The sequence below is a fragment of the Ranitomeya variabilis genome, chromosome 6 (assembly GCF_051348905.1).
Source record: "Ranitomeya variabilis isolate aRanVar5 chromosome 6, aRanVar5.hap1, whole genome shotgun sequence".
Taxonomy (NCBI): Eukaryota; Metazoa; Chordata; class Amphibia; order Anura; family Dendrobatidae; genus Ranitomeya; species Ranitomeya variabilis.
Genome location: NC_135237.1, coordinates 44,371,303 through 44,398,123, shown reverse-complemented (window position 1 = coordinate 44,398,123; position 26,821 = coordinate 44,371,303). Strand labels below are relative to the sequence as shown.

Sequence of the window (26,821 nt, the reverse complement as noted above, 5' to 3'; positions counted from 1 at the left end):
CCCTTAATGACCGCCGATACATCTTTTAACTGACCTGAGATATAAGAGAATCATCCTGATACAGGAGACAATCCAGTCTTGTCACCGTCCATATCTGTTTAACCCCTTAGATGCTGCTGTCAATAATGACTATGTCATATAAATGTTTAAAAGAGCGTGGCTTCTCCCTCTTTATCCCCATCGGCACACTGAGATCATGATTGTGTGGTCTTGATGTTTGTCATGGCAATTCACGAGCAAATAGCGGCCTTAGAGTCTGCCGGCTACACTCACCTGTTAAAAAGTCTACGACATTTAGGTTGTAAAAATCTACTTTTTCATTCCTATCAGGCCACTTTGCATTAATTACTGAAAAGCACCTGAAGGGTTAATAAACTACCTGTCAGCAGTTTTCAGTATGTCAGGAGGTGTTGTTTTTAAAATGGTATCAGTTTGGGGGGTTTTCCAATATTCAGGACCCCCGGAGTCACTTCAAACCTGGATAGGCCCCTAAAAAAATTATTTTGTAAATTTCCTTGAAAAAATGAAAAATTACTGCTACATTTGTAAACCTCCTAAAATGCTAATAACATAAAATAACATTTTACAAATGGTGCCGATGTAAAGCAAACATGTGGGAAATGCTATTTATTAATGTTCTGCTATTGTATCACTATCTGAATTAAAGGGATAATCATTCAAAGTTTGAAAATTGCTAATTTTTTTTACATTTTTGTCAAATTTCTGATATTTATAAAAAAAACACAAAACATATCAACCTAAATTTACCATTATCATAAAGTATAATATGTCATGGAAAAACAATTTCAAAATCACTGGGATTTGTTGAAGCGTTCCAGAGTTATTACCACATAAAGTGACACTGGTCAGATTTTTAAAATTTGTCTCTGTCACTAAGGGGTTAATCCATGACGGCATAGTGTGTTAACCAACGGTAATGTTTAAGACTGTGGACTCAGCTCTCTTCAGGTAATTGACCAGGTCCTCCAGTGTAGTTCTGGACTGATTCCTGACCTTTCTCAGAAACATCCTTATCCCAAGAGGTGCGATCTTGCATGGAGCCCCAGACCGAGGAAGATTGACACTCATCTTGTGTTTCTTCCAATTTCTAATACTGTAATTGTGCCAACAGTTGTTGCCTTCTCACCAAGCTGCTTGCCTATTGTCCTGTAGACCATCCCAGACTTGTGCAGGTCTACAATTTTGTCCCTGGTGTTCTGAGACAGCTCTTTGGTCCTGGACATGGTGGAGAAGTTGGAGTGTGATTGACTGAGTTTGAAGACAGGTGTCTCTTATACAGGTAAAGAGTTCAAACAGGTGCAATTAATACAGATAATGAGTGCAGAGTAGGAGGCTTATTAAAGAAAAACTAAACAGGTCCGTGTACCTACGATAAAAATTACAGACCTCTGCATTCTTAGTTGATGAGAAAACTCGCAAAATCAGCAGTGTATAAAATACTTATTCTCCCACATATAATTTTCTAAATAGTGTCAAGGCTTGGAAGTGAAAACTCAACTTAATAAAAGGTATCGTATATATATAAAAAAGAATATAGTGTTGTTTCCAGAGATGAGACATTAAAAATGACTTCTCCTTTATGATAAAATGCTAAAGGTCATTGCTTTATGATATTATATTATTATGGAGTTGAGAAAAAAACGATTTGCAGGACACTGGACCAGCAGCCATGTCAGTATTCCGAGGCCACTGGATCAGAGCCCTGCGAACCTACCTGTCAATATTATGATATCAAGCCAGGTTGTCTAATCAGAAGAAACCAGGGGATGAGGGCAATTAGTAGGTAGTTCGAAGGGCTTTGGTACAGTGGCCAAAGACTACCTACATGTCACTAGACCAGAGTTCTGCAAACCTTTATTACTGTATCTGCTGGTGGTTGAAATTCTAAAAGATCAATAAATGCCATGCATTTCTCTGTGATAGACGCTTATTTTTTTGTATGTATGGCATTTTCCCTCCCGACTGTCCCATATACATGTGCAAGCTCTGCTCAGCCAAGAAGGGAGTAAGCTTCTGTCAGACATCTCTGGAGGTGGCTTACTATATATATTCGTGAATAGGCAGAGTTTTTCAGCACATTTTTTGTGCTGAAAATGCCCCCTCGGCTTATACACGAGTCACTGTCCCAGTTTATGGCGTCGGAGGGCGAGCGGTGGAGCAGCGAGTCACAGGAGGCAGGAGCCAGCGGATGTGGCTAAAGCCTGTGCCCGCGGCTAAAGATAAATGAATATTCACTGCACTGGTAAATGAATATTCATTTCTCTTATAGCACGCGCACAGTTACAGCTGCAGCCGCCAACTTCTCAGCAGCTGCCGGGCTCTAACGGGTGCCAGCTCATTAAGGTAATGAATATTCACCTCTCTCCACTCCCATAGGCTGGAGAGAGATGAATATTCATTACCTTAATGAGTGGTGACTAGTGTTGAGCGATACCGTCCGATACTTGAAAGTATCGGTATCGGAAAGTATCGGCCGATACCGGCAAAATATCGGATCCAATCCGATACCGATACCCGATACCAATACAAGTCAATGGGACTCATGTATCGGACGGTATTCCTGATGGTTCCCAGGGTCTGAAGGAGAGGAAACTCTCCTTCAGGCCCTGGGAACCATATAAATGTGTAAAAGAAAGAATTAAAATAAAAAATATCGCTATACTCACCTCTCCGACGCAGCCGGGACTTCAGCGAGGGAACCGGCAGCGTTGTTTGTTTAAAATTCGCGCTATTACTTGGTTACGTGAATTCCCGGCTTGTGATTGGTCAGGTCGGCCATGTTGCCGGGACGCGGACCAATCACAGCAAGCCGTGACGAAATTACGTCACGGCTTGCTGTGATTGGTCCGCGTCCCGGCAATATGGCCGCCCTGACCAATCACAAGCCGTGACGTCACGGGAGGCTGGACACGCGCTCATTTTAAAATGGGCGCGTGTCCAGCCTCCCGTGACGTCACGGCTTGTGATTGGTTGCGCCGCGGTCAACCAATCACAAGCCGGGAGGCTGGACGCGCTCATTTTAAAATGGGCGCGTGTCCAGCCTCCCGTGACGTCACGGCTTGTGATTGGTCAGGGCGGCCATATTGCCGGGACGCGGACCAATCACAGCAAGCCGTGACGTAATTTCGTCACGGCTTGCTGTGATTGGTCCGCGTCCCGGCAACGTGGCCGACCTGACCAATCACAAGCCGGGAATTCACGTAACCAAGTAATAGCGCGAATTTTAAACAAACAACGCTGCCGGTTCCCTCGCTGAAGTCCCGGCTGCGTCGGAGAGGTGAGTATAGCGATATTTTTTATTTTAATTCTCTCTTTTACACATTTTAACATTAATGTTGTTGCGATACCCGATACCCGATACCACAAGAGTATCGGAATCCCGGTATCGGAATTCCGATACAGCAAGTATCGGCCGATACCCGATACTTGCAGCATCGGAATGCTCAACACTAGTGGTGACACATAATCACCCGGCCACAGGAGCTGCTGGAAGCCGCAACGAGATGCTGCAAGGGCGTGCAGGGAAGGTAAGTAGGATTTTTTTTTGTATATACTTTTCTCATGGGGGCCATACATACAAGGATGGGGATGAGGAACCATGCATACAAGCATGGGAATAAGGAGCCATCTGACATGCAGACAAGACTGGGAATAAGGAGCCATGCATACAAAGATGGGAAGAAGGAGCCATGGAGACAAGGATAGGAATAAGGAGCCATGCAGACAAGGCTGGGAATAAGGCGCCATGCATATAAAGATAGGGATAAGGAGCCATGGAGACAAGGATAGGAATAAGGAGCCATGCATACAAGGCTGGGAATAAGGCGCCATGCATATAAGGATGGGGATAAGGAGCCATGCAGACAAGCATGGGGATGAGGAACCATGCATAGCAGAATAGGGATTAGGGGACAATGCATATCCGGCTTATACTCTAGTCAATAAATTTTCCCAGTTTTTCGAGGCAAAATTAGGTGCCTCGGCTTATACTCGGGTCGACTTATACATGAGTATATACGGTATCTTCTGGGAGAAAAAAAAAAGAATACAGCAATGAAATTCAACAATTCAGTTATCAGGGAGTGTCAGGAGGCCCCCATACACTTATTACTTATTAGCCAACTTTTATCTAATGTGTATGAGGGTCTGTAAAATGCATTAGAAATGATTACACAGAGCGGTCATCCATATCAACAAACATAAACCAGAGACGGGGATTCTGCAGTAAACCTGCTAATAAATAGAAACATATGATGGCAATGGTTTCTATGATTCAGCATTCAGAATCATAGCTGCCTATAAAAGCAACCCGAATGAATGAAAGAGCTCTAATGAATCAGTCACCATATGCTGGACTTTACTTCTCCGAATTAAAGTTACAAGATGATGACTAACATGTTAACAATGGCAGGAGGAAATGTCATCCTGTCCCCAGCCCTGGTGTTACCTGTCAGTCCACTAGACCTAGTACTCAATAAAACCTCATAAACAATATAAGCATAGTTATAGCGTTTTTACTCATAAAACATTCCCAAAGAAGCCAGCTTATCAGCAACAGCTGTATATCACTATATGCAGGAAGGTGGGAGGCAATTTGTGCAATGATTTACCCATACTCAGGTCACTCTAGTTTAGGCCACACAACTAATGTAGCAAGTACCGTAGTAGAAATCACTGCGGGGCATGGATATGCCCAAGCCTACAGTATACTGGGGAAATAGCATCAGATAAGAACACCTAATACTGAATATTTTGATCTGAAACGCAGGGCCCACATAAGTCTAATGTACCCCTGTATACCTCTAGTCTTATGTAGGGGCATTCAGAGGTTTCTTTCCTATATGAAATCTGTGACGAAACACGAAACAAATATTTGTATCAATTTCCACACTGCTATTAGGATGGGCAGACGTCACACAGGTTTTCTACGGCTCTGCTACATGGAACTGCATGGACTTCATGAAACCTGCCTCAGTCATATATCACCCAAAAGAGGACAAAGGGACCCTCGCTAGGCCTCTCTTGGGTGATATACGCCATCCAGGGGTTATATATTGGTATAATATGTTTAACTAAATAGTAAAGCGCAGCAGATTTCCTATGCAGAAGACGACTGTAGAAAAATAATTCAGCACAATTTGCATTTTATTTTTGGTTTTTTTATATCAGGACTCTATTTTTGGACCATGACGCCGTTTGTTTCAAGACCTTCGAAAGGTATAAAGCTGGCAAATTTTTCCAATGCCTACCAAAGATGAAAGGTGCCAAATTCATTAAGGGGTGTGCACCTCTTTCTATTTCAGAAACATGTGCACACCCCTTAATGAATTTGGCACCTCTTCTGAGTGGCATAAGCCTCCAAGTGCTGTGTCAGGGACTGAAGAAGCATTTCAGGCATACAAAGCGCCAGCATTTTTGATGAATTTGATAAGGGGTGTAAGCCATGCCCCATTCCTGACCTACAACCACCAATTTTGGTTGAGTTGAGTCAAACTGGTGAAAAACGAGGAAAGTCACAAACATTTTTGTGCAACTCACCACTGCGCAGAAATTTTGCAACTTTTCAAAACAGTTTTCTGCCATAAAAGCAATAATGAATTAGCCCCCATAGTCTTCCCCCTTATCATCTAATATCCCCATCCCCTGACATCAAAGCTGATGTGAAGTGTATCTATAGGATTTTATAGCATATTTCTAAAGTTTTATCAATCCTGAAACAATTCTAGGTAGCTAGACAAAAAAGTAAAAATTTAAGATTGTCCCTTTGGGGAATAATTGAGCTATTTCTTAAAAAAAGAATCTAAATATTTTAGATGGGTTTACCAAATAAAATGTATAAAATGTGACAATTTCTACTTCTTCCTTTTTTCATTAATCCAACTTAAATGAGAATTAAGAAGTGTATTAGTAATTCACTGAGTGAGGACCCTTCATCCGCCATGGACTTCAGATTGAGACAGGTTTCCAAATCTCAGTGACGGACTTACAGTGATTTGAATTTGGTGGCCATGAATCAACTTTATGGGGCATTAACTGATTTAATGGTAATCAAGTGGAAGACACATTACAAAGCTTGTAATGACTTTGCAGAGCTTTAAACTGTTTAACACTAACAATTATGACAGCATAATGTGCAGGCTAATATAATACTATTTCCGCTTTAAAATTGGGGATTGTAAGAACCCCAGTGATCGACCTCAAAAGATTAAATATCTGAAATTTATTAACACAAATTAGGACAAAAATGTTCTTGTATCACAGATACAATTACTTATGCTACTATGATTTTGCCAACATTTTAGTATAGAAAAAAAGTGACAGAATATACCTGTAAGTGTAAAATAAATTAAACCTTTATCTTTCTCTATAAAACAGCTTTCTGTTACATTCATTTATAAAGCTTTGTTCTGATCATATTATGAGCCTTACGTTGTCAGTATTCTGATTATATCCGTTCACTTGTATCCGACCCTTAGATACTCTATAGGACGCTTCTTGTCATGCTTCTTTGTTTTCCAGGGCTTCGTCCAATTGCTTGATGTTAATGCGGTCTCCCATTTCCTTTTGCCACTGACCATTCCAAGTAGAATCTACATTTCAAATGAATTTGCCCTCATCACATGTCCAAAATAGGTGAGTTGCCTAGTGGAGGTATAAGCTGGGATACCCCAATGTACACAGTTGTGGGTAAACAACTTTGCTTCAAGCATGTGATGCTAGTTCAAATTCACATGAGGCAAGTAACAGGTGTGGGCAATATGAAAATCACACCTGAAACCAGATAATATGGGGAAATGTTGACTCGATCTTGGCATTGTGTGACACACTAATCATGCAGAACAAAAAGAGGAGAAAAGAACTGTCTGAGGACCTGAGACTCATAATTGTTGAAAAATATCAACAATCTCAAGATTACAAGTCCATCTCCAGAGAGCTTTGTCCACAGTGCGTAACAAAATCAAGAAGTTTACAACCAATGGCACTGTAGCTAATCTCCCTGGACATGAACCACAGAGAAAAGTTGATGAAAGGTTGCAATGCAGTATAGTCCGAATGGTGGATAAGTAGCCCCAATCAAGTTCCAAAGAAATTCAAGCTGTCCGGTAGGCTCAGGATGCATCAGTGTCAGCGTGAACTATCCGTCGACATTTGAATGAAATGCTATGGCAGGAGACCCAAGAGGACCTCACTGCTGATACAGAGACACAAAAAAAGCTAAACTGCAGTTTGCCAAAATGTATGAGAGTAAGCCAAAATCCTTTTGGGAAAGCATCTTGTGGATAGATGAGACCAAGATAGAGCTTTTTGGTAACGTACATCATTCTACTGTTTATCGGATATGGAGTGAGGCCTAAAAAGAAAAGAACACAGTACCTACAGTCAAATATGGTGGAGGTTCAAAGTTGTTATAGGGTTGTTTCGCTGCCTCTGGCACTGTGTGCAAGCCATCATGAAATCTGAAGATTACCAAAGGATTTTGGGTCCAACTTAGATCGCAGCGTCAGAAAGCTGGGTTTGTGTCCTAGGTCATTGGTCTTCCAGCCGGTCAATGACCCCATACTTCAAGAAGCACCCAGAAAAGAATGGAAACAAAGTGCTGGAGAGTTCTGCAGTGGCCAGCAATGAATCCAGATCTAAATCCCATTGAACACCTGTGTAGAGATCTTAAAAATTGCTGTTGGGAGAAGGCATCCTTCAAGTATGAGAGACCTGGAGCAGTTTGCAAAAGAGGAGTGGTCCAAAATTCCAGTTAAGAGGGTTAAGAAGCAGCGATTGATTGCAGTTATTTATTTCAAAAGGTGTGCAACCAAATATTAAGTTGAGTTTTGTCTGGCCCATTTTTGAGGTTGTGTGTGAAATTATGTCCAATTAACCTTTTTTTCTTTTGTGTTGTTCCAATTTCACAAAGGAAATATACACGTGTATAACAAATATGAGCAATAACAATAATTTTCTAGATGAAATACTTAATTTTCTGAAACAATTTCAAGGGTGCCAACAATTTCAACAATGAATGTATAATGAAACCATACTCTTAACATATCTCTCTATGTAAATACAACAGTGCACCTTGGGAAATCCCAGCATATACCACCACTAGAAACTGGCCTATTTTAAACATGTGATGAGGGCACATTCACTAGAAAAGGAGATGCTACCTGGAATGGTCAATGGTAAACCTATATATTAGACTTATATCATACCCTACAATATATGAATAGATATAGAACATAATGCAATATAATATAATACAATATAAAATAGAGATATCTAATATATAAAGCTGAATGTGTGTATGTATGTATGTATGTATGTATGTATGTATGTATGTATGTATGTCTGGGATTGGCATCTGAACCGTCGCAGCTACAGCCACAAAATTTTGCACAGTCTCACATCTGGACCCCGAGAGCATCATAGGCTATGTTGTGAGGTGAAATTTTAACCCCGCGCTTTCCAATTCACCAAACAATTTTGCCCCTATCTACATAATGGGGAAAAAGTGAAAGGAAAAGTGTTGGAGGCGTCGCAGCTACAGGCACAAAATTTTGCACAGTCACACGTCTGGACCCTGAGAGCGTCAAAGCTATGTTGTGAGGTGAAATTTTAACCCCGCGCTTTCCAATTCACCAAACAATTTTGCCCCATCTACATAATGGGGAAAAAGTGAAAGCAAAAGTGTTGGAGGCAAATTAACAGCTGCCAGATGTGAACAAGGGGGACTTAAAGAATGAGAGCCATGGCGCCAAAGAGTATATACTGTACAGTTGCTAAGGTGGGGCCCCGACATGGGATAATCACCACACCACCACGGGGATATGAACACACACACAAAATGCGCCACACACTACCACGTGCTCAAACACATATACCACCCTCAGGGCACATTTCACCACACATACACCAACCTTGCCACATAAAAGTTGAAACACAAAAGTCGCAGCTCAAAACTCGCCACACGCAAAACTCTCCACATGCAAAACTCGCCACGCGCAAAACTTGCACACGCGGAAAAATTACCACATGCACAAAAGTTGCAACACATGCAAAAGTTGCCTCACACAAAACTTGCACATACTCAAAAGGCACCACACATAAAACTCGCCACGCGCAAAACTCGCCATGCGCAAAACTTGCTGCACACAACTTGCTACATTAACCTGTCACATGCAACTCGACACACAAAAAGTTGCTACACGCATGTTGCCACACAAAACTCATCTCACAAAAGTCGCTACATGCATGTCGCCACACGCAACTCAACACACACAACTTGACACACGAAACTCGCCCTAAAACACACACAAGTCTGGTATTATCCTTCAAAAATATAAATCTGATTAATAAGCAGACAAACTACAAGAGCAACAAATGTACCATATAGGAATCCGGCAGCTGTCAGTCACATGACCAGTCTATTATGTGTATGTGTGAGCTAATATATACTGCCAGGGGGTGGGCTTACTGTTGGCTGGAGATTTATCAGGCTGCCAATTTAGCTTACAAATACTGAGGTAAAAATACTGACCAAATAACGTGTGAACGAGGTCTAATACAGGAGGAGATGACATACAGATATATACTATATACAGGAGGAGATGACACACAGGTATATACTATTTACAGGGGAGATGACACACAGGTATATACTATATGCAGGAGGAGATGACACACAGATATATACTATATACAGGAGAGATGACACACAGGTATATACTATATAGAGGAGGAGATGACACACAGGTATATACTATATACAGGAGGAGATGACATACAGATATATACTATATACAGGAGGAGATGACACAGGTATACACTATATACAGGAGGAGATGACACACAGGTATATACTATATGCAGGAGGAGATGACACACAGGTATATACTATATAGAGGAGGAGATGACATACAGGTATATACTATATACAGAAGGAGATGACACACAGGTATATACTATATACAGGAGCAGATTACCTACAGGTATATAGTATATACAGGAGGAGATGACATACAGGTATATGCTATGTATAGGAGGAGATGACATACAGGTATATACTATATACAGGAGGAAATGACGCACAGATATATACTATATATAGGTGAGATGACACACAGGTATATACTATATACAGGAGTAGATTACATACAGGTATATACTATATATAGGAGGAGATGACATACAGGTATATACTATATACAGGGAAGATGACACACAGCAGGTATATACTATATACAGGGGAGATGACATACAGGTATATACTATATACAGGAGATGACATACAGGTGTATACTATATATAAGGGAGATGACAAACATGTATATACTGAGGTGAAATGAGAGGTGTGAGGTGAAAATGAAAAGGTGTGAGTGCAAAATGAGAGGAGTGAGGGAAAATAGTGGAGTGATCGGAAAATGACAGATGTGAGGTCGAAATGACAAGTGTTAGGGGGGAATGAGAGGAGTGAGGGGGAAAATAAGAGGAGTGAAGGGGAAAATGAGAAGTGTGAGGGAGAAAATGAAAGATGTGATGGGAAAATGAGAGGCGTGATAGGAAAATAAGAGAAGTGAGGTGCTATAACTAACCACAGATATTTACTATGCCCAGGCAACGCCGGGCTCTTCAGCTAGCTTAGATTTACAATCTCCATGCTTTTCTCATGGTCAACTTTATGTGGCCTGTTCAAGAGTTGGAACAGCCAAAAATCTGTTTGTCTTTGCACCTGAAGGAAAAACTAAGAATGTCGTTTATCAAAAGGCTCTCGAATAAGAAGTAGAAGATTACTTCACATTACTTGGCCAATTTAGTTAAATCTGTGTGGAATATCTCTGGTGTTGAAATATATGTTGTAAAATGCTTCTATTAGCTTAGTTTTTGCCTTTTAATAATTACATCTCTATCTATTTGTTTTGTGGGTTTTTTGTGCAGAATAAATTTTTGTTAACACATTCTATTTTGCTAACAGCAGTTATTACCCCGGGCGAAGCCGGGTAGTACAGCTAGTATATTTATATATTGTAGGGTTTCTACTCACTCGGTTGCATTTGAGGTGGGCATAGGAAGTGGTTTTCGTAAAACGTCCAGGCTGGTTTATTAAGACTCCATAAACCGCTCAGGAAAATCAAGCAAAAAACAGCCTTTTCCACCACAAAGTGAAAACATAAAGTAAATAGTCCATACAGTATTACAGGTTCACCTGCTTGAATTAGTGTCCAGTTCTTGAGTCCTTAGGAAAGACCAAAACACTGGAGCTCTATATATTTCCAGTCCCAGACACTGAATGAAACAGCTAGTTTCCATTTTAGTTGTCATACGACGACCTCGGGGTGGAGATATGTGAGCAGCCAGTCCCACCCATCTCTTTGACTGCTTATAAACCCAGCCCTTATATGCCCTATTAGCTCTCTCAGCACTATATGAGATGGAGCCTGCTTTCCTGGGCTTCCATCACCGAAGCAACCAACCTCAATGATACATATCTCTCCTCAAGAACCTGCTGATGCATACAACGTTGTATTTTTTTTACTCCCGATCTTTGTACCTAACAGCATAGCTAACAATGCAATGCAATGTTTTTGGCCTTCACTGGGTAAATTGAGCATTATTAACAAATTACAAGTATGCACCAGGAGCTTTTACCAGAATCTTCCCCAAAATTAGGGTTTAATGTGATATGAAAATTTCAATACACTAAGTTAAAGGGGTTGTCCACTATTTTGATATTGATCTCCTGTTTCTAGGATTCTTCAGGTAGCTCATCACTACTATCAGGTGGGTGTCTGACGTGTCACCTCCACCAATATGTTGTTAGCAACTCCTTCAAGTGAACAAGAGCAGAGCTGCAGCACTTGGCAATGTCCACTAAAAAGGGTATACAGAACTGTGATGTTCCATTTCGTATATATTGTTTTCATCTTTCTACTGAAGTTGATCGTGGGGGTGTTGCACCACCTTTAATCAGACATTGGTAACTGTCCAAAAGGTAGGTCATCAATATCAATATTATTCCTTATCTGACCATCCATTTACTGTATGTGTGTATTAGGCCGGAATCACACATACGCGAGATACGGCCGAGTCTCGCAGGTGAAATCCCTCCTCTGGCGCCGGCACTTGGGAGCTGAGCGTGCAGCTCCATGTGTTGCTGTGCGGCTGCACGCTCCGCTCCGGAGTGCCGGCGTCAGAGGAGGGATTTCACCTGCGAGACTCGGCCGTATCTCGCGTATGTGTGATCCCGGCCTTAGATTGTTTTCCTGGGGAATACCTACAACTACCCAATTGTTGGATTCTGCAAACTTCCTAACCATGTTTCAAAATTCTCAAGACGCTGCCTGGGAAACACTTGTCTATTTGGTGCTATTTCCAGAATGCAATGATGATTCAGAAGAATGTAAGCTTTCATTTTCAGCAATGAAAAAAATGAGTAAAGGACAACAGTCAGTGATAAATGTGGATAGATTCAAAGAAATAAAAAAGACAAAATAAAAATGGATACGTTTTCCAGGATAACTCCATTATGTTCATTAGCATCTTAGCAACAGATCCTACATATACATCTTTTTAGTACGGTATGTTTTATATTGACCCCCAGCTGCCAAGGTTTGAAAGCCTGATAGTAAGGCCGGGATCACACATACACGAGATACGGCCGAGTCTCGCAGGTGAAATCCCTCCTCTGGCGCGGCTCCATGTGTTGCTGTGCAGCTGCACGCTCCGCTCCAGAGTGCCGGCGCCAGAGGAGGGATTTCACCTGCGAGACTCGGCCGCATCTCGCGTATGTGTGATCCCAGCCTACGAAAGGCAATCTGTCAAGGGCAAAAGACAGCAGGATCCCAGGTGTTTCCAGGGGATGAATCAAGTGAAATAGGCTAAATGAAATAAAGCACAGAGAGTGCGATTTATAAATGTGGAAATGTATTGGAGAAAAATTGTTAGGAACAAGCACCATATTTATAATCTGTCCTAGAAACTTTTACAGAACAGGCATGTCGTCCTGAAGTGGAAAGTCAAGCGGATTTGCTTTTATTATTGTAAAAATAGAAAAGTAGCAATAAGCTAGCAAAGATAAGTGGTGGTTATTCAGTGGTGTGCAATGAGACAGGATAAATTGCTTTTTCAGGCTTATGTACTTCTTAGGTCTCATTGAGACGTCCGTTTTTTTCATACAAGTGCCATATGTGTTTTTCACGGATGATACTCGCACCTGTGATAGTCTATGAAGCCACTCACATGTCCGTGATTTTCCGTGGACTGAGAGGTCTGAGTAAAATTGAGGAGACATGTCCGATTTTGGATCACGGTTGGCAATGTAAATCTAAAGGTTCATGAAAAAAAAAAAAAAAATAGGACAGCACTCTGCTGACACGGACTGTGAGAGAAGATGGAAAAACTTTTTTCTCCACGTACGAAAAAACTGATTACACTAGGACATTTATGGAAAGTTTGTATCAGAGAAATATGGCACATAAGCCTGATCATTCTTTATAATTATATTACACCATAAATTTTGCGTAATTACATTGAAAGATATGTCCCCTACTGAACTTATAATTTCAGCCTCCTGAGCAGTAATCTTTTGCATCAAGGTTGTGTAAATAGTGTCTCCTACATACACCCCACTCCCTCAATATACAAATGTGTCCATGAATTGTATACTTCCACCTCTTTTTATATAATTCAGTTAATGGATAATTCACATACTGTATATTGATCTCTATGTATGCAGCTCACAATATGGACAAGCTATAAACAGCTGGCATACATAAAGGGCCAGGTATGTGGTTCGTCCGTATTTATTTATAATTTTGGTTAGAAATCAAAACCGTGTACCAATACTGAAAAAAGGCACATCTGGGGAATATAGTGGAGTACAGAGCACCAATGATTCTAAGGTCTCCTGATTACTAGAGGCCCCCACATATACTAGACAGCTCAGTCGGTCAACGGCTATCTTTCCCAGCTACCTCATATACATGAGCTTTTGGCTCGACTTAAAGAAAGGAGCTGCCAGACAGCTCTGGCAGAGGTTTATCTCCCAAGTAACAAAAGAGTCAGGCATTTAAATTTATACTTCCCAATACTGGCCTCCATGGAAATCATCTGCTAGGGAACAGACAGGTAGCCCCCATAAACATAAGCTACCTCGCTGATATTGGGGGGTTCGGACAACTTTAGTCTAATGTGTATGGGGGGCCTTAAGGGTTAATTCAGTCATTCAGCCTAAGACTACAATCACACATTTATTGTACACATATGGTGTTTTTTTTTTTCTCAGATAAAACATGGATCTATAAAGCTTCATTGATCCATACACGCAAGAGTTTTAAAAATGAATCCATGTCTCCAGTCTGAGAGACTCAGAGCAAGTCCTATTCTCAGTCATTATGCAGATGAGATTCAGACATTACAGTCTAGGGGATTTGAGAAAAATGGAAGACATACCGGTACTTTGTGCTTCAATTTTTCATCCGTGTTTCATCCATTTTTAATTTATCCACTGTTAACCGTCAACGGATACAAAATCCAGACAGACAGACAGACAGACTGCCTCCTTCAGTCGTTGAAATTACAGGACATTTCAAGTTTGCACAATGTGTATTGGAGGAGTGTTGTCGACCATGATTCTGCAGCAGCCCAGCTTGTGCCTTCAGAAAGAGCTGGTGCAGGAGCAGATCTGCTAAAGTATCATAGGATATAAAACTAGATTCATAAACTTGTATATGAAATTCCAGGTGTAACAATTTGAGGAACATCCCAATCAGTGCTTACAGTACAGTAGAGACAGAACCCACTGACGAGTGGAACAGTTAACAGTTGGCAATTTATTCAGATATTTCCAGGAGGAATAACTGAAGAACGGCACATGATATTACATAAACTAACTAAAAACAGACATGTCAGGAGAGGTTTCAGCTTTATTAGATGTTTCAGTAATAAAGTTATTGGGATGACATTATTGATAGCCTATCCTTACGACAAGTCAATAATATGAGACCGGTGGATCAATTACCTACTGGCTCTCTATTGTTTACACTGCTTTGTCTGTGTCTCTACTCATTAGCAGCTTTTCCAAATGCAGCAGTGTTGTCCCATTGAGGTGCTTGGAGGGTTATTGGACCCTCACAGATCTGATATTCACAGCCATCTTAAAGGCCGTTATACATACAGGCTAACATTGTCCAAACCCACTGAGAAGCATGTGTTCGCTGATGGTCTAATATGTAAGGTGCCCCCCCAACAGATGATGTTGGGGGCAGATTTAACGATTCCTATTTCAGACTGCTGATCCTTTTGTTTTCTGAGAAATGTCTGGCAGTGGCTCTCTGATAGAGAATATAAGATTCTTTGGTAGAGCCAGCGCTACTGCGTATGGGAGAGTCGGGCGAGATCGCTGTCAGCCGAACAATCAAATCATCATTCAGCCAACATTTATGGCATATCTATGGGATATACAGGAATTTTCAGATCTCCCATACAAAGTAATAGGGAGCTGTGCATGCATTGTGAGATGTAGCCCCGTTCTCAAGACAGATGCATGTGCCAGTGATGTGACCAGCAGGTAACAGACATTTATCCTGTAGAGATGTCATAAATACAGTGGGGGAAATAAGTATTTGATCCCTTGCTGATTTTGTAAGTTTGCCCACTGACAAAGACATGAACAGTCTATAATTTTAAGGGTAGGTTAATATTAACATTGAGAGACAGAATATCAAAAATAAAATCCGGAAAAATCACATTGTGTAAATTATATAAATGTATTTGCATTTTGCAGTGAGAAATAAGTATCCTGCTCGCATGAGCTCCTTTCTTCACTCCCCCGGCCAAGAAGTTTTTATATGAAGATTGAATAACGATTGCCAACTTTTAGATCTGTGAGTGCCTTCTTTTTTCTTGCATGTACTATTGGAATCGTCTGCTTCATTCTGAAGAGCACCCGATCTGAGCATATGTGGCTGGCAGTATAATGACTGTTGATTAACACCTGGCTCCAGGAGTGGAGCAGCCTTGAGCTTTGTTCAGACAGTGCCTTTTTTTTGTCTTTTTGGTTAAAGAAATAAGTATTTGATCCCTCTGGCAAACAAGTCTTAATTACTTGGCGGCAAAACCCTTGCTGGCAAGTACAGCAGTCAGACGTTTTTTGGAGTTGATGATGAGGTTTGCGCACATGTCAGGAGGAATTTTGGTCCACTCCTCTTTGCAGGTCATCTCTAAATCATTAAGATTTTGAGGCTGTCGCTTGGCAACTCGGAGCTTCAACTCCCTCCAAAAGTTTTCTATGGGATTAAGGTCTGGAGACTGGCTAGGCCACTCCATGACCTTAATGTGCTTCATTTTGAGCCACTCCTTTGTTGCCTTGGCTGTAAGTTTTGGGTTATTCTCTTGCTGGAAGACCCAGCCACGACCCATTTTTAATATCCTTTGCAGAGGGAAGGAGGTTGTCACTCAGGATTTGATGGTACATGGCTCCATCCATTGTCCCATTGATGTGGTGAACTAGTCCTGTGCCCTTAGCAGAGAAACAACCCCAAAACAATGTTTCCACCTCCATGCTTGACAGTGGGGCCGGTGTTCTTTGGGTCATAGGCAGCATTTCTCTTCCTCCAAAGACGGCGAGTTGAGTTAATGCCAAAGAGCTTAATTATTGCCTCATCTTTCTCTAGCTGTGAATCATCTTTCCAATGTAAAAGTAAATTATTTTATATGGAGTCAGTAGCTACATATGCAGGGGTCAACTTTAGGCTGGGGTCAAAGGAGTGATGATTCTCTCACGCGAGAGAATTGCACTTATTATGCTAATGACACTCGGCTCATACTCTGTCAGAGTGTGAGCTGAGTGTCATCTTACTGTGATCCAATCCTCCTGCATGCAAGAATCGTATCACAGGTGAACAGAGAATTTTCTCCATCTTCTTGATTTACTGAGTCCGCGGATGTCGGACTACACTCGAATGCCATCAGTGCGCATGTGCCAGAAAAGGTCAAAGAGACTGCACTGCAGCACTTTGCACTGCCCTAGTCAGGGCAGAGAAGTACGCCTGCGCAGGAGCATGATGCCAGGAAGACTGTGTGGACGACGTAGGACACATCATTCACACAAAGCACAGAAGAAGGACGGCATTGCAAGAAGAGAGGAGACAACGGACCAAGACCAGCAATGCCCATCGAACCCAACCGCCCCGCAGGCGAGTATATTAAAAGGTGTTTTCTTTTGTTGCAGGCCGGATTGGGGGCATATATACAGCATATTAGAATACTGTATATCAGGACTGAAAGGTACTGTCCTTACCGCATATGGGACACACCTGGTGACAGGTTCCCTTTAAAGTCAGGCCCCCTACCTAAATTGTTGAGCCCTTTCTTCTTTGCAGATGCTGACTGTGTATGGCATGGACCTGGCTTCTGAGCCCATTCCGTACACACTGCTGATGAGTTGGCATAAAAAGCCACGATACACAAACTGTATAAATGTGGCTTTATTATCAACGCGTTTTGAAGTTGACAAACTTCCTCCTCAGAATATAACCAGATGTGTTTAGAGCCTGAGAAAAAAAGTGTCAACTTTGAAACGCATTGATAATAAAACCACATTTTTATACAGTTTGTGCATCCCGGATCATAATACCAACTCATCAGCAGCACGGACAATCCACGTTTTTTTTCCTTTATCCACTGTGTGACCTGTGGACCTGCAGAAGCTGTAATCCTATGCCTTCATACTGTTGTTTATCCACAACTCTATCAGGTTAGCATAACCTTTTTAAGAATCTCTTCATTTTATACCCGATACGACCCTATTGCGCTTTTTGTTCTCCAGCTCCAGTAATACGGTCCGTACACAGACAGCTTACATGGAAGTAACAGTAGGTCCAATGTCGGTAAGGAATTAAGAGTAGCAATATGACCAATAGCAATATGACCAATGTATTTATTAGAAATTTGATATAAATGCTATTCCTTTACATAATTATGAAGGTATAAACTCTTCTGTGGAAATCTGCTCAACCATCTCCGTAAATTAGATATTAATTTAAAGTTAAAAAGACACATACAGTTTATGTTGCAATCAGAAGTTGCTTTACTTAAAATTAATGTCCAGGACGTTGATACTGATGGACTATTCATCAGATAGATAATCAATATTAGATCAGTGGAGGTCTGACACCTAGCACACCCACCGATTAGCAGATAACAGCTCTCATGGTAGATGGTAGCTATTCTCAGGTACTGAAGCTCAGCTCCTACTAAAGTGAATGGATCTGTGCTGTAGCACCCAGAACACCACTACGCACTGCATAGAGCTGTGGTATTCTGGTTCTGCACGCTGGCTGCTTCTGGACCTGAAAACATCTGTTAGTAGAAGGGGTGTCAATAGAGCTCAGCTGCACTACCAGAAACAACGCATGGACAGGTGTATAAAACACAGGCCACGCACTATATAACACAGCCCACGCAGTATATAACACAGCTCACGTAGTATATAACACTGCGCACGTAGTATATAACAGCCCACGCAGTGTATAACACAGGCCACGTAGTATATAGCAGCCACACAGTATATATACTAGGCCCATGTAGCATATAACACAGGCCACGCAGTATATAACACTGCCCATGTAGTATATAGCAGCCACGCAGTATATAACACAGCCCACGTAATATATAGAAGTGTGGGCACCATATCCCTGTTAAAAAAAATAATAAAAATAAAAAATAGTTATATAGTCACCCTCCGTCGTCCAGCGAAGCTGTCCCGATGTGCGAGCGGCTGTCGCCAGCTTCCGTTCCCAGAAATGCATTGCAAAATTACTCAGATGACTTAGAGAGTAAAAAGTTGGTCACACAGGGTTAATAGCAGCGTTAACGGAGTGCGTTAATGCCATTAACCCTGTGTGACCGCTGACTGGAGGGGAGTATGGAGCGGGCGCCGGGCACTGACTGGACAGAAGTAGGGAGGGACTAATTCTCGGCCGGACTGTGCCCGTCACTGATTGGTCGAGGCCTGGCGGCCTCGACCAATCAGCGACGTGGGATTTCCGGGACAGACAGACGGAAGTGCCCCCCGATTCTAATGCATCGGGTATTCTAGAATATGCATGTGCAAGTAGTATATTGCCCAGCCACAAAGTATATTGCCCAGCCACGTAGTATATTGCCGTCACGTAGTATATTGCCCAGCCACGTAGTGTATTGCCCAGCCACGTAGTGTATTGCCCAGCCACGTAGTGTATTGCCCAGCTACGTAGTATATTGCCCAGCCACGTAGTATATAGCACAGAGCCACGTAGTGTACAGACTTAAAATAAAAAATATATACTCACCTTCCGAAGGCCCCTTGAAGTCCTGGCCCTGTGTGCGGTGCACGCGGCAGCTTGCGGTCCCAGGGTTGGTATGAGCTCAGGACCTGTGATGACGTTGCGGTCACATGACCGTGACATCATGGCAGGTCCTTCTCGCAGGACCTGTGATGACGTTGCGGTCACATGACCGCGACGTCATGGCAGCTCCTTGTCGCATACCATCCTTAGCACCGGAACCTGCCGCTTGCATGGAGCGGTCACCGGAGCGTCGCGAGGAGCGGGAAAGGCGGTGGTAGGTGAGTATATAATGATTTTTTATTATTTTTAACATTAGATCTTTTTACTATTGATGTTGCATAGGCAGCATCAATAGTAAAAATTTGGTCACACAGGGTTAATAGCAGCGTTAATGGAGTGCGTTACACCGCGGCATAACGCGGTCCATTAACGCTGCCATTAACCCTGTGTGAGCACTGACAGGAGGGGATAATGGAGCGGGCACTGACTGCAGGGAGAAAGGAGCAGCCATTTTGGCGCCGGACTGTGCCCGTCGCTGATTGGTTGTGGCTGTTTTGCCACGACCAATCAGCGAGCTGGATTTCCGTGACAGACAGAGGCCACGACCAATGAATATCCGAGACAGACAGACGGAAGTACCCCTTAGACAATTATATAGATGTGATACGAGTCTTCTACAACATCCATGACGAAAGAATCCTTGTGAAACTGGTTACCTGCATTTTGTAGGGTTTCGATGTTCTGAGGACGCGTGGCAAGTTCTGCAACAGTCTGAACAAACTGTGTCCGGGCTCTCTGATACTGCTCAAACACTACATATAAAAGATAAAGGAGTGTTAAAAAAAAAAATCATTATTGGAGATTACAGATCATTGTGAAATACAAGACAAATTACTTTATTACTGTAATCTACACACAAAAGTAGGCCACCGACAATGTTTGACCATCCAGGATCCAGCGGATAAACCAGACGTAATGCAAAACAGAACGAAGTTAGTCAGCACCTGCTAGTGCTAACAAAGTAAAATAAATGTCCAAGTGCAAATCAGCTGTCACTGCAATGCAAAAACAAACCATCATAAAAGATGCAACTGCACTTAGGGAGCAAACACTGAAGATATGGATAATTTTACCCCCACCCCAGACACTTGCAGTCAGATTTGACCTTCGTGCGGCTGCTACTGCGCAGTATCAGCTATTGAATCACAGATACACACCAATAACCGCTACTGCGCAGGCGTGGCATTTTCAAATAGATTTTTTTTTTCCTAGCTGAATATCATCAAGAACATGTAATATTGGGACATGAAAGATGAGATTATGCTGCAGAGCAGGTGCCAAGGCTGGCATGTGCCTGCAGAAGGTTTTTTTTTTTTAAGTATGTACAGATATTCATTATGCAAACTAGGGGGCAGGTCAGTGAGGGATCAGTGACCTGTCAGCAGTCTGCATTATGAATACCTAATTAGTGCACCACTTGAAGCCCCCCCCCCCCCCCCCCCCCCCCACACACACACACACACACACACAGGCCACCCTGGTGCACGAGCATATCATTATCTAAAATCTGAAAATAAAGATTACCAGTGCTGACCTGACACTGTCTGTAGGTTACTGTGCACAGTCCTGCTGACAGGTTCCCTTTAAAAAATATCTAATCTGGCAAACCTAGGGGCTAGCAATAAGCACAAGGCTGTCACAGCAACCCGCAGGTGATAGACTGATCCATCCCCCTGTGTTAACTAGTCAAATGCTGTAGTCACTCTTGACTATGGCTACTAGCCATAAAGCGGCCACTGCAGTATAGAGTCAGTAATCATGAAGAATGCATGGCTTTTAGTACCTGGCAACAGTGCTGTATACAAACACTGGATTGCGCCTGAGGTTCAATTGAATTTTACTATATTAAATGTATGGCTCTAAGTGCACATTTTGATCAAATTGTGAGTCCCCCTGCAACGACCAAAATAAGGGGGTGCGCATGCCCGCTGCCGCCCGGAGTGCTCGTCCTTGCTGCTGTTGTCTGTATCAGCAGGGCGCGCGTCACATGACGTCTATCGGCGGATTTCCGCCTCACGCCCGCCCTGCTGTGACGGCTCCAGTGATGACGCGCCCCGGGCGCCACCGCGCATGCGCCGCTTTTCCCGGCCCATTTCCCCTTTTTTGGCTATTTAAACAGCATGAGACTGGCCACATATGAACCCTGCTGAGAAAGCGAATACGCAAAACGCGCGTCCGGGGGTGCCAAGCCAGGAGGGGGTACCTTTTCTAATAACTACAATGGGTGAGCTTGATCTATCACATGGTGCATTCTATGCATTGCATTAGTATTGTTTATGCTAAGGGGATACCGTAGGACCCTGTGTATAGTGATCATTGGTTTACAAATTTTGGGAAATAGATGTAACATTTCCCCCTCTTTTTGCTTGGCTATCGTCATGTCTCCTTCCTTTTGCCTTCCTGTGTGTGCTTAGAGCATACAGCACTTATTTACAGTGTGAATACTGGTGTTATATTGTTGTAATTACCTAATAAACGTTATATATTTTTATACATAACTATGCTGTTACGGATGTTTTTGCTCCGTTTTTTCGTATTGATCTTTGCTTGGAGCGGTCCTGGTGTGTTGGTACCCGTTGGGTGCTTGGGGAGAGCTAATTTGTTTTGCTCTCTATCATCATCTACTTTGGTGCTTCATGATTTTGTTATTAAAAAATAAGTGATAGCATGGTCTCTATTAGTGTCAAGTTTTTCATTTATGATGGATTTGTTTTCAACAGGTTAAGACTAAAACATAATGGATCCCAATAACTTTATAGAGGACCATTCGCTAGGTTTTGTTCAAGTCACACTGAGTGCCTCCTCCAAATGCCGCAGTTCTTCCCTTCAACCGCCTGGACGTGTACCACTGAACCTCTGTTTCCTTTTTCTCCTTGACCCTGGCCAATCAAAATAAGGCTGTGCCTACAAAAGATCTGTGGTATAAAGCCTATTTGCATGAAGGGAAAATTTGCATCTTTATTACGGGGGCATAACTTTAAAATAGAGGAGCAGAGAAGAGAAAAAAAAAGTTTCAGAATCAGTAATACAGCACCAATTGGAGGAAGAACTTACAGAGTGTGATCAGCTCACCTATCCACGAGTGCACAGGATCCCAAATCCATGGAAAGGCAGTCCTCAAAAGAGAAGGATTGATCCAGCACTTCAAATAAAATAACGTTTTTTCCATCAATAAAAACATTGTTCAAAGGAAAATCCATATCATCAAATAGGCAGCTGTATCATCCGAGGAAAAAGCCCCAAGCAAAAAATGAAACAAAGACCTAGTTGACACGTTTCAAAGTGATACTTCTTATTCTTAACCTTGAGTAAATAACCTCAAGGTTATGAATAAGAAGTATCACTTCGAAAAGCCTCATCCAGGACTTTGAATCCTTTTTTGCTTGGGACTTTTTCCTCGGATGATACAGCTACCTATTTGATTATATGTATTTTCCTTTGAACTATGTTTTTGTTGATGGAATAAACTCTGCATTTTATCTGAAGTGCTGGATCAATCCCTCTCTTTTGTGGATTACCAATTGCAGAAAATACTCAGTTTAAAAAATCCAGTGAAAAGTCCTCTTTAAAGAATTCTTGTTATAGTTTAGAGCAGAAGAGCCAGCTGAAGTATATATGCGAAAGGATTCATTATTACTTTCATTGCATTTACGGTAAAATCCATGCTTCTTCTACACTTGGGAATCCAGTAGTTGGTCCTATTTAAAGGGTTTTGTTTACTTTGAACAAAGTGGACTCCAGATGCTGAGGGTAATCAACCTCCCCTGCCGACTTGTCTGAGCAACCACGCCAATATAGAGGTCACAAGCCACTGAGTTTAGTGATTGGCTGTAGCGGTGATGTATTCTGTTGAAGTGATGTCACCGCTGCAACCAAAAAACAAAAGGTTGGAGCAACAACGGAGAGTTGGCACTGAAATAGGAGAGGATGATTACAAGCTGGCTTTGTTATTTTACATGACTGCCAGCACTTGGGACCCCTCTCAGCTCCTCCTGATCTTCACTATACTGCCCACAAATTGGACTGTGTTTGGAGCAATCAACAGGACAATCTCATTTAAGTAAGGCCTCTTTCACACTTCAGTTGTTTGACGTCAGTCTAAAACCGTCATTTTCCTCAAAAAACGGATCCGTTTTTTTTTTGACGGATCCGTTTTTTTCCCCATAGACTTGCATTAGCGACGGATTGTGACGGATGGTCGTCCGTTCCATCCGTCATGCGACGGATCCGTCAAAATTTAGCGGACGTCATCTAGACATTGACGTTCATCTAGACGTTTTTTGTCTCCGTTGAAATGGCGGATCGCGACGGATCCGTCGCGTCCGTCATTTCATAGAATGGCCACCTATGGGCGACGGATCCGTTGCGATCCGTTTTTTGGCGGATCCATCGCCCCAATCCGTTTTTTCAATTTTTTTCAATTGCGCATGCTCCAAAAAGTATATACAATCCCCGAGTAACGGATCCGTCAAAAAAACGGATCCGTTACATCCGTTTTTTCAACAATTGTGACGGATCCGTCGATCCGTCACTTTGTCGGAAGTGACTGACGCCAAACGACTGAAGTGTGAAAGAGGCCTAATCAGGAACACTAAAGGGGTTTCCCCATAAAAGAAGTGTATCAGTTATCTGCAGAATAGGTGATAAATGACTGATCACTGGGGGGGGGGGGTGTCTACCACTGCAACAAGTACACTCACTCATCACTAATCTTCAACGATCACAAGAACAGAGGTCCCTATTCCCCATTCCTCCTCACTGTTGTTTGGATTCATGGAGGAACACATGACCATGCTGCTCCAGTTATGTCTGTGAGACCAATGGAAACAGAAGAGATCCGAGCTCAGCTGCTTCTATCCATCCCATAGATAATGAATTGTTACCACAGCAGATTATGTTCGGCCATGGTGCGCCACTGAACAATAAGGAGGAATGTGGGGTTAAGATGGCTGTTCTTGTGATAAGTGGAGGACCTGGAGGTGTGAAAAAATATGAATATAATAATGTGAAATCCTTGGTGTTTTTATGCATACGAGAAAGGTGTGAAGTCCTATGAACTGATTGACAGTTTTCTCTGTTTGATGGTATATGCAGAGATAGCTGTCAATCACTAGTAGGCCCACCACTGGACTCCTATACATACAAACACCAGAGATTTCAAGGAATAAAATATAAGTTATACTAAATCTTTTCCATCAAAAATTTATATCATGCTGCTCTATAACATCCTGCCTGCAAATCAGATTCCGTGCTTAACAAGTCCAGGTATCCCTTTAAAAGAAAGTGATCATGTTAAAAATGCACCGTGTTATACACAATCCTTATCACAAACCTATATATAATTCTGCTCAGCTCCTCCTCCTCTAACCGTGCCATCCACAGTTCGGACTGCATGTACAACACAACAGGTTCCCTTTCATGCCTTTTTTTTCTTTGCTAGATATATTGCTTGAAGTATAACTCTTGTAAAAGCTTCCAACTTACGATACTTTATGGGCAAATGGTGCTATCCGTCGCCCACTGACTCCCATTGTAAGAGCTTTTTTTAAACTGTATCCCTACGTAAAGTATGCCGGAACTTACCAGCACCATGTACGCTAACAACTCATTCAGACACCTGTGATTTTTATCATTCGTAAAAACACGGAGAGTTATTCACTAGTGTTTTGTATCCGAGTTTCGTGAGTATGTCAATTTTTTTGCAACAGTGTTTTTCACACGATGAAAAAAAAATTACAGCGCTTATCTTATACATTTAGAATTGGTTGATACCTTTTAGTAGCTAACTGAAAAGATGGTAACACATTGCAAGCTTTCGAGACTACTCAGGTCTGTTCATCAAGCATAGACTAATAGAAAATCTGAAGAATCACATATTTATACCCAACACAGCACATAAATAATGCAATAGATAAGACAAGTGACGTGAAGCAGTACTATCATTATGGGAGAGGAATAAACAGTTGTGGCCATAAATATTGGAACAGATAAGGAGTGTGAAAGTTTTATTGTCCTCTGATTGTCTTCACAAGGTCTGAGGAGCAAATTCCTTAATTGATGTAAAAAGACATAAATCCATGCAACACATTCATTCCTGCACTGAGTGTGTCAAAGGTTGTCATGAGTTTATACTGGAAGACCCTTCTGTCTCTCTGAGACACAACTGTTTATTCCTCTCCCATAATGATAGTTCTTTTCAGTTAGCCATTAAAAGGTATCAACCAGAGGACTCTCAATTCTAAATATTTTCTATCTACTGGCTAACATGGTACAAAGATATATACCTTTCCTGTATCTTATACATTATAGTTGTTAATCACAAACACATGGATTGCAGACTCTGGCATCCGAGTGCTGTCCGTCATTTTTACAAATCCATAGACTTGTATAAATAATTTAGATCCACGAGTCAGATTAAAAACGGACAGGTCTCTGTGAGATTTTTTGCCACACATCTATCTATTCATCAAGACCAGCATTGTTCACACCGGCCTTGATGAGGGATGCGTGATGGAGTCTAAGGTACCTTATTCAATAAGAATTATGCACCTTTGACAGAAATCTTACTACAGTCAGGCAATGACAGGAGTAAGGGTGCTTTCAAATGGCGCTTTATCTTATGTTCGGTATTCCCATCAGGGCTTGTGTCCAAGCCACCTGCAAATTGGGATTTGCACATATATGCCGATGAGCCAATGCATAATTTTTGGGCGTATTCACCTACTGGAGTCAGACAACCACACGCAATAGACTGAGTGTCCGCTTCCAGTAGGTGTATAAGCCTGAAAATAATGCACGATTGAGCACATGGTGAGTCCGTCTGCACCAATACAGGCAAACGGCCGAATCCCATTTTTCGGGGTGTGGGGAAATCAGATTTAAGCCCCGAGAGAGCCACTGAACATGGGGAAGAATGCAGTATGAAAGGGGCCTAAGATTTCTTATGCAAGGTACACCACAGCGCATCATGAATTAGTCATGCGGAATTCATCTCGCTTCTGTCCCACCTATTTTGAAGAAGCTGGCCACAACTAGCGTCAAAAAGCAACAAAAATAAAAAAATAAATCGCAACTGTACAAAGTGTTTAATGCCAAAACGTAAGTACTTTGATGAATTGGGGGCCTAGGTCTGCAAAAAAAGCCCCATAGATTATAATACATACATCCAATATAAAGGGAAAAAACAGTGTTTTGGTGTTGACGAGTTTCGTTGCGATTAAGACTATTGAAGTGGAAATGCGTCAACCCCAGAACACTGTCCTGTTTGTGACCCGATTTTACTGAATGTGTAATAAAGCTGCCAAGATTTTATCGGAGACGCCAGCTTTTTGTTTTTAGATTGGATTTACTTACCCGGGCCAACTAGACCTCCAAAACCTGAGCCTCCAAAACCTATGCAATGGTGCATACCTACAACGGTGAGC

The 26,821-nt window shown here is 42.0% G+C and overlaps 1 protein-coding gene across 2 annotated transcripts in view; it reads right to left on the bottom strand.

Moving 5' to 3' along the window:
* The window catches only part of SPAG6 (sperm associated antigen 6), a 220,776-nt gene that overhangs the window by 186,664 nt on the left and 7,291 nt on the right, over nt 1-26,821 (bottom strand). For both annotated transcript variants that reach the window (XM_077268352.1, XM_077268353.1), the window contains exon 2: nt 20,054-20,149. In XM_077268352.1, the coding sequence (XP_077124467.1) occupies nt 20,054-20,149 (96 nt within the window). The remainder of the gene's footprint in view (nt 1-20,053; nt 20,150-26,821) is intronic.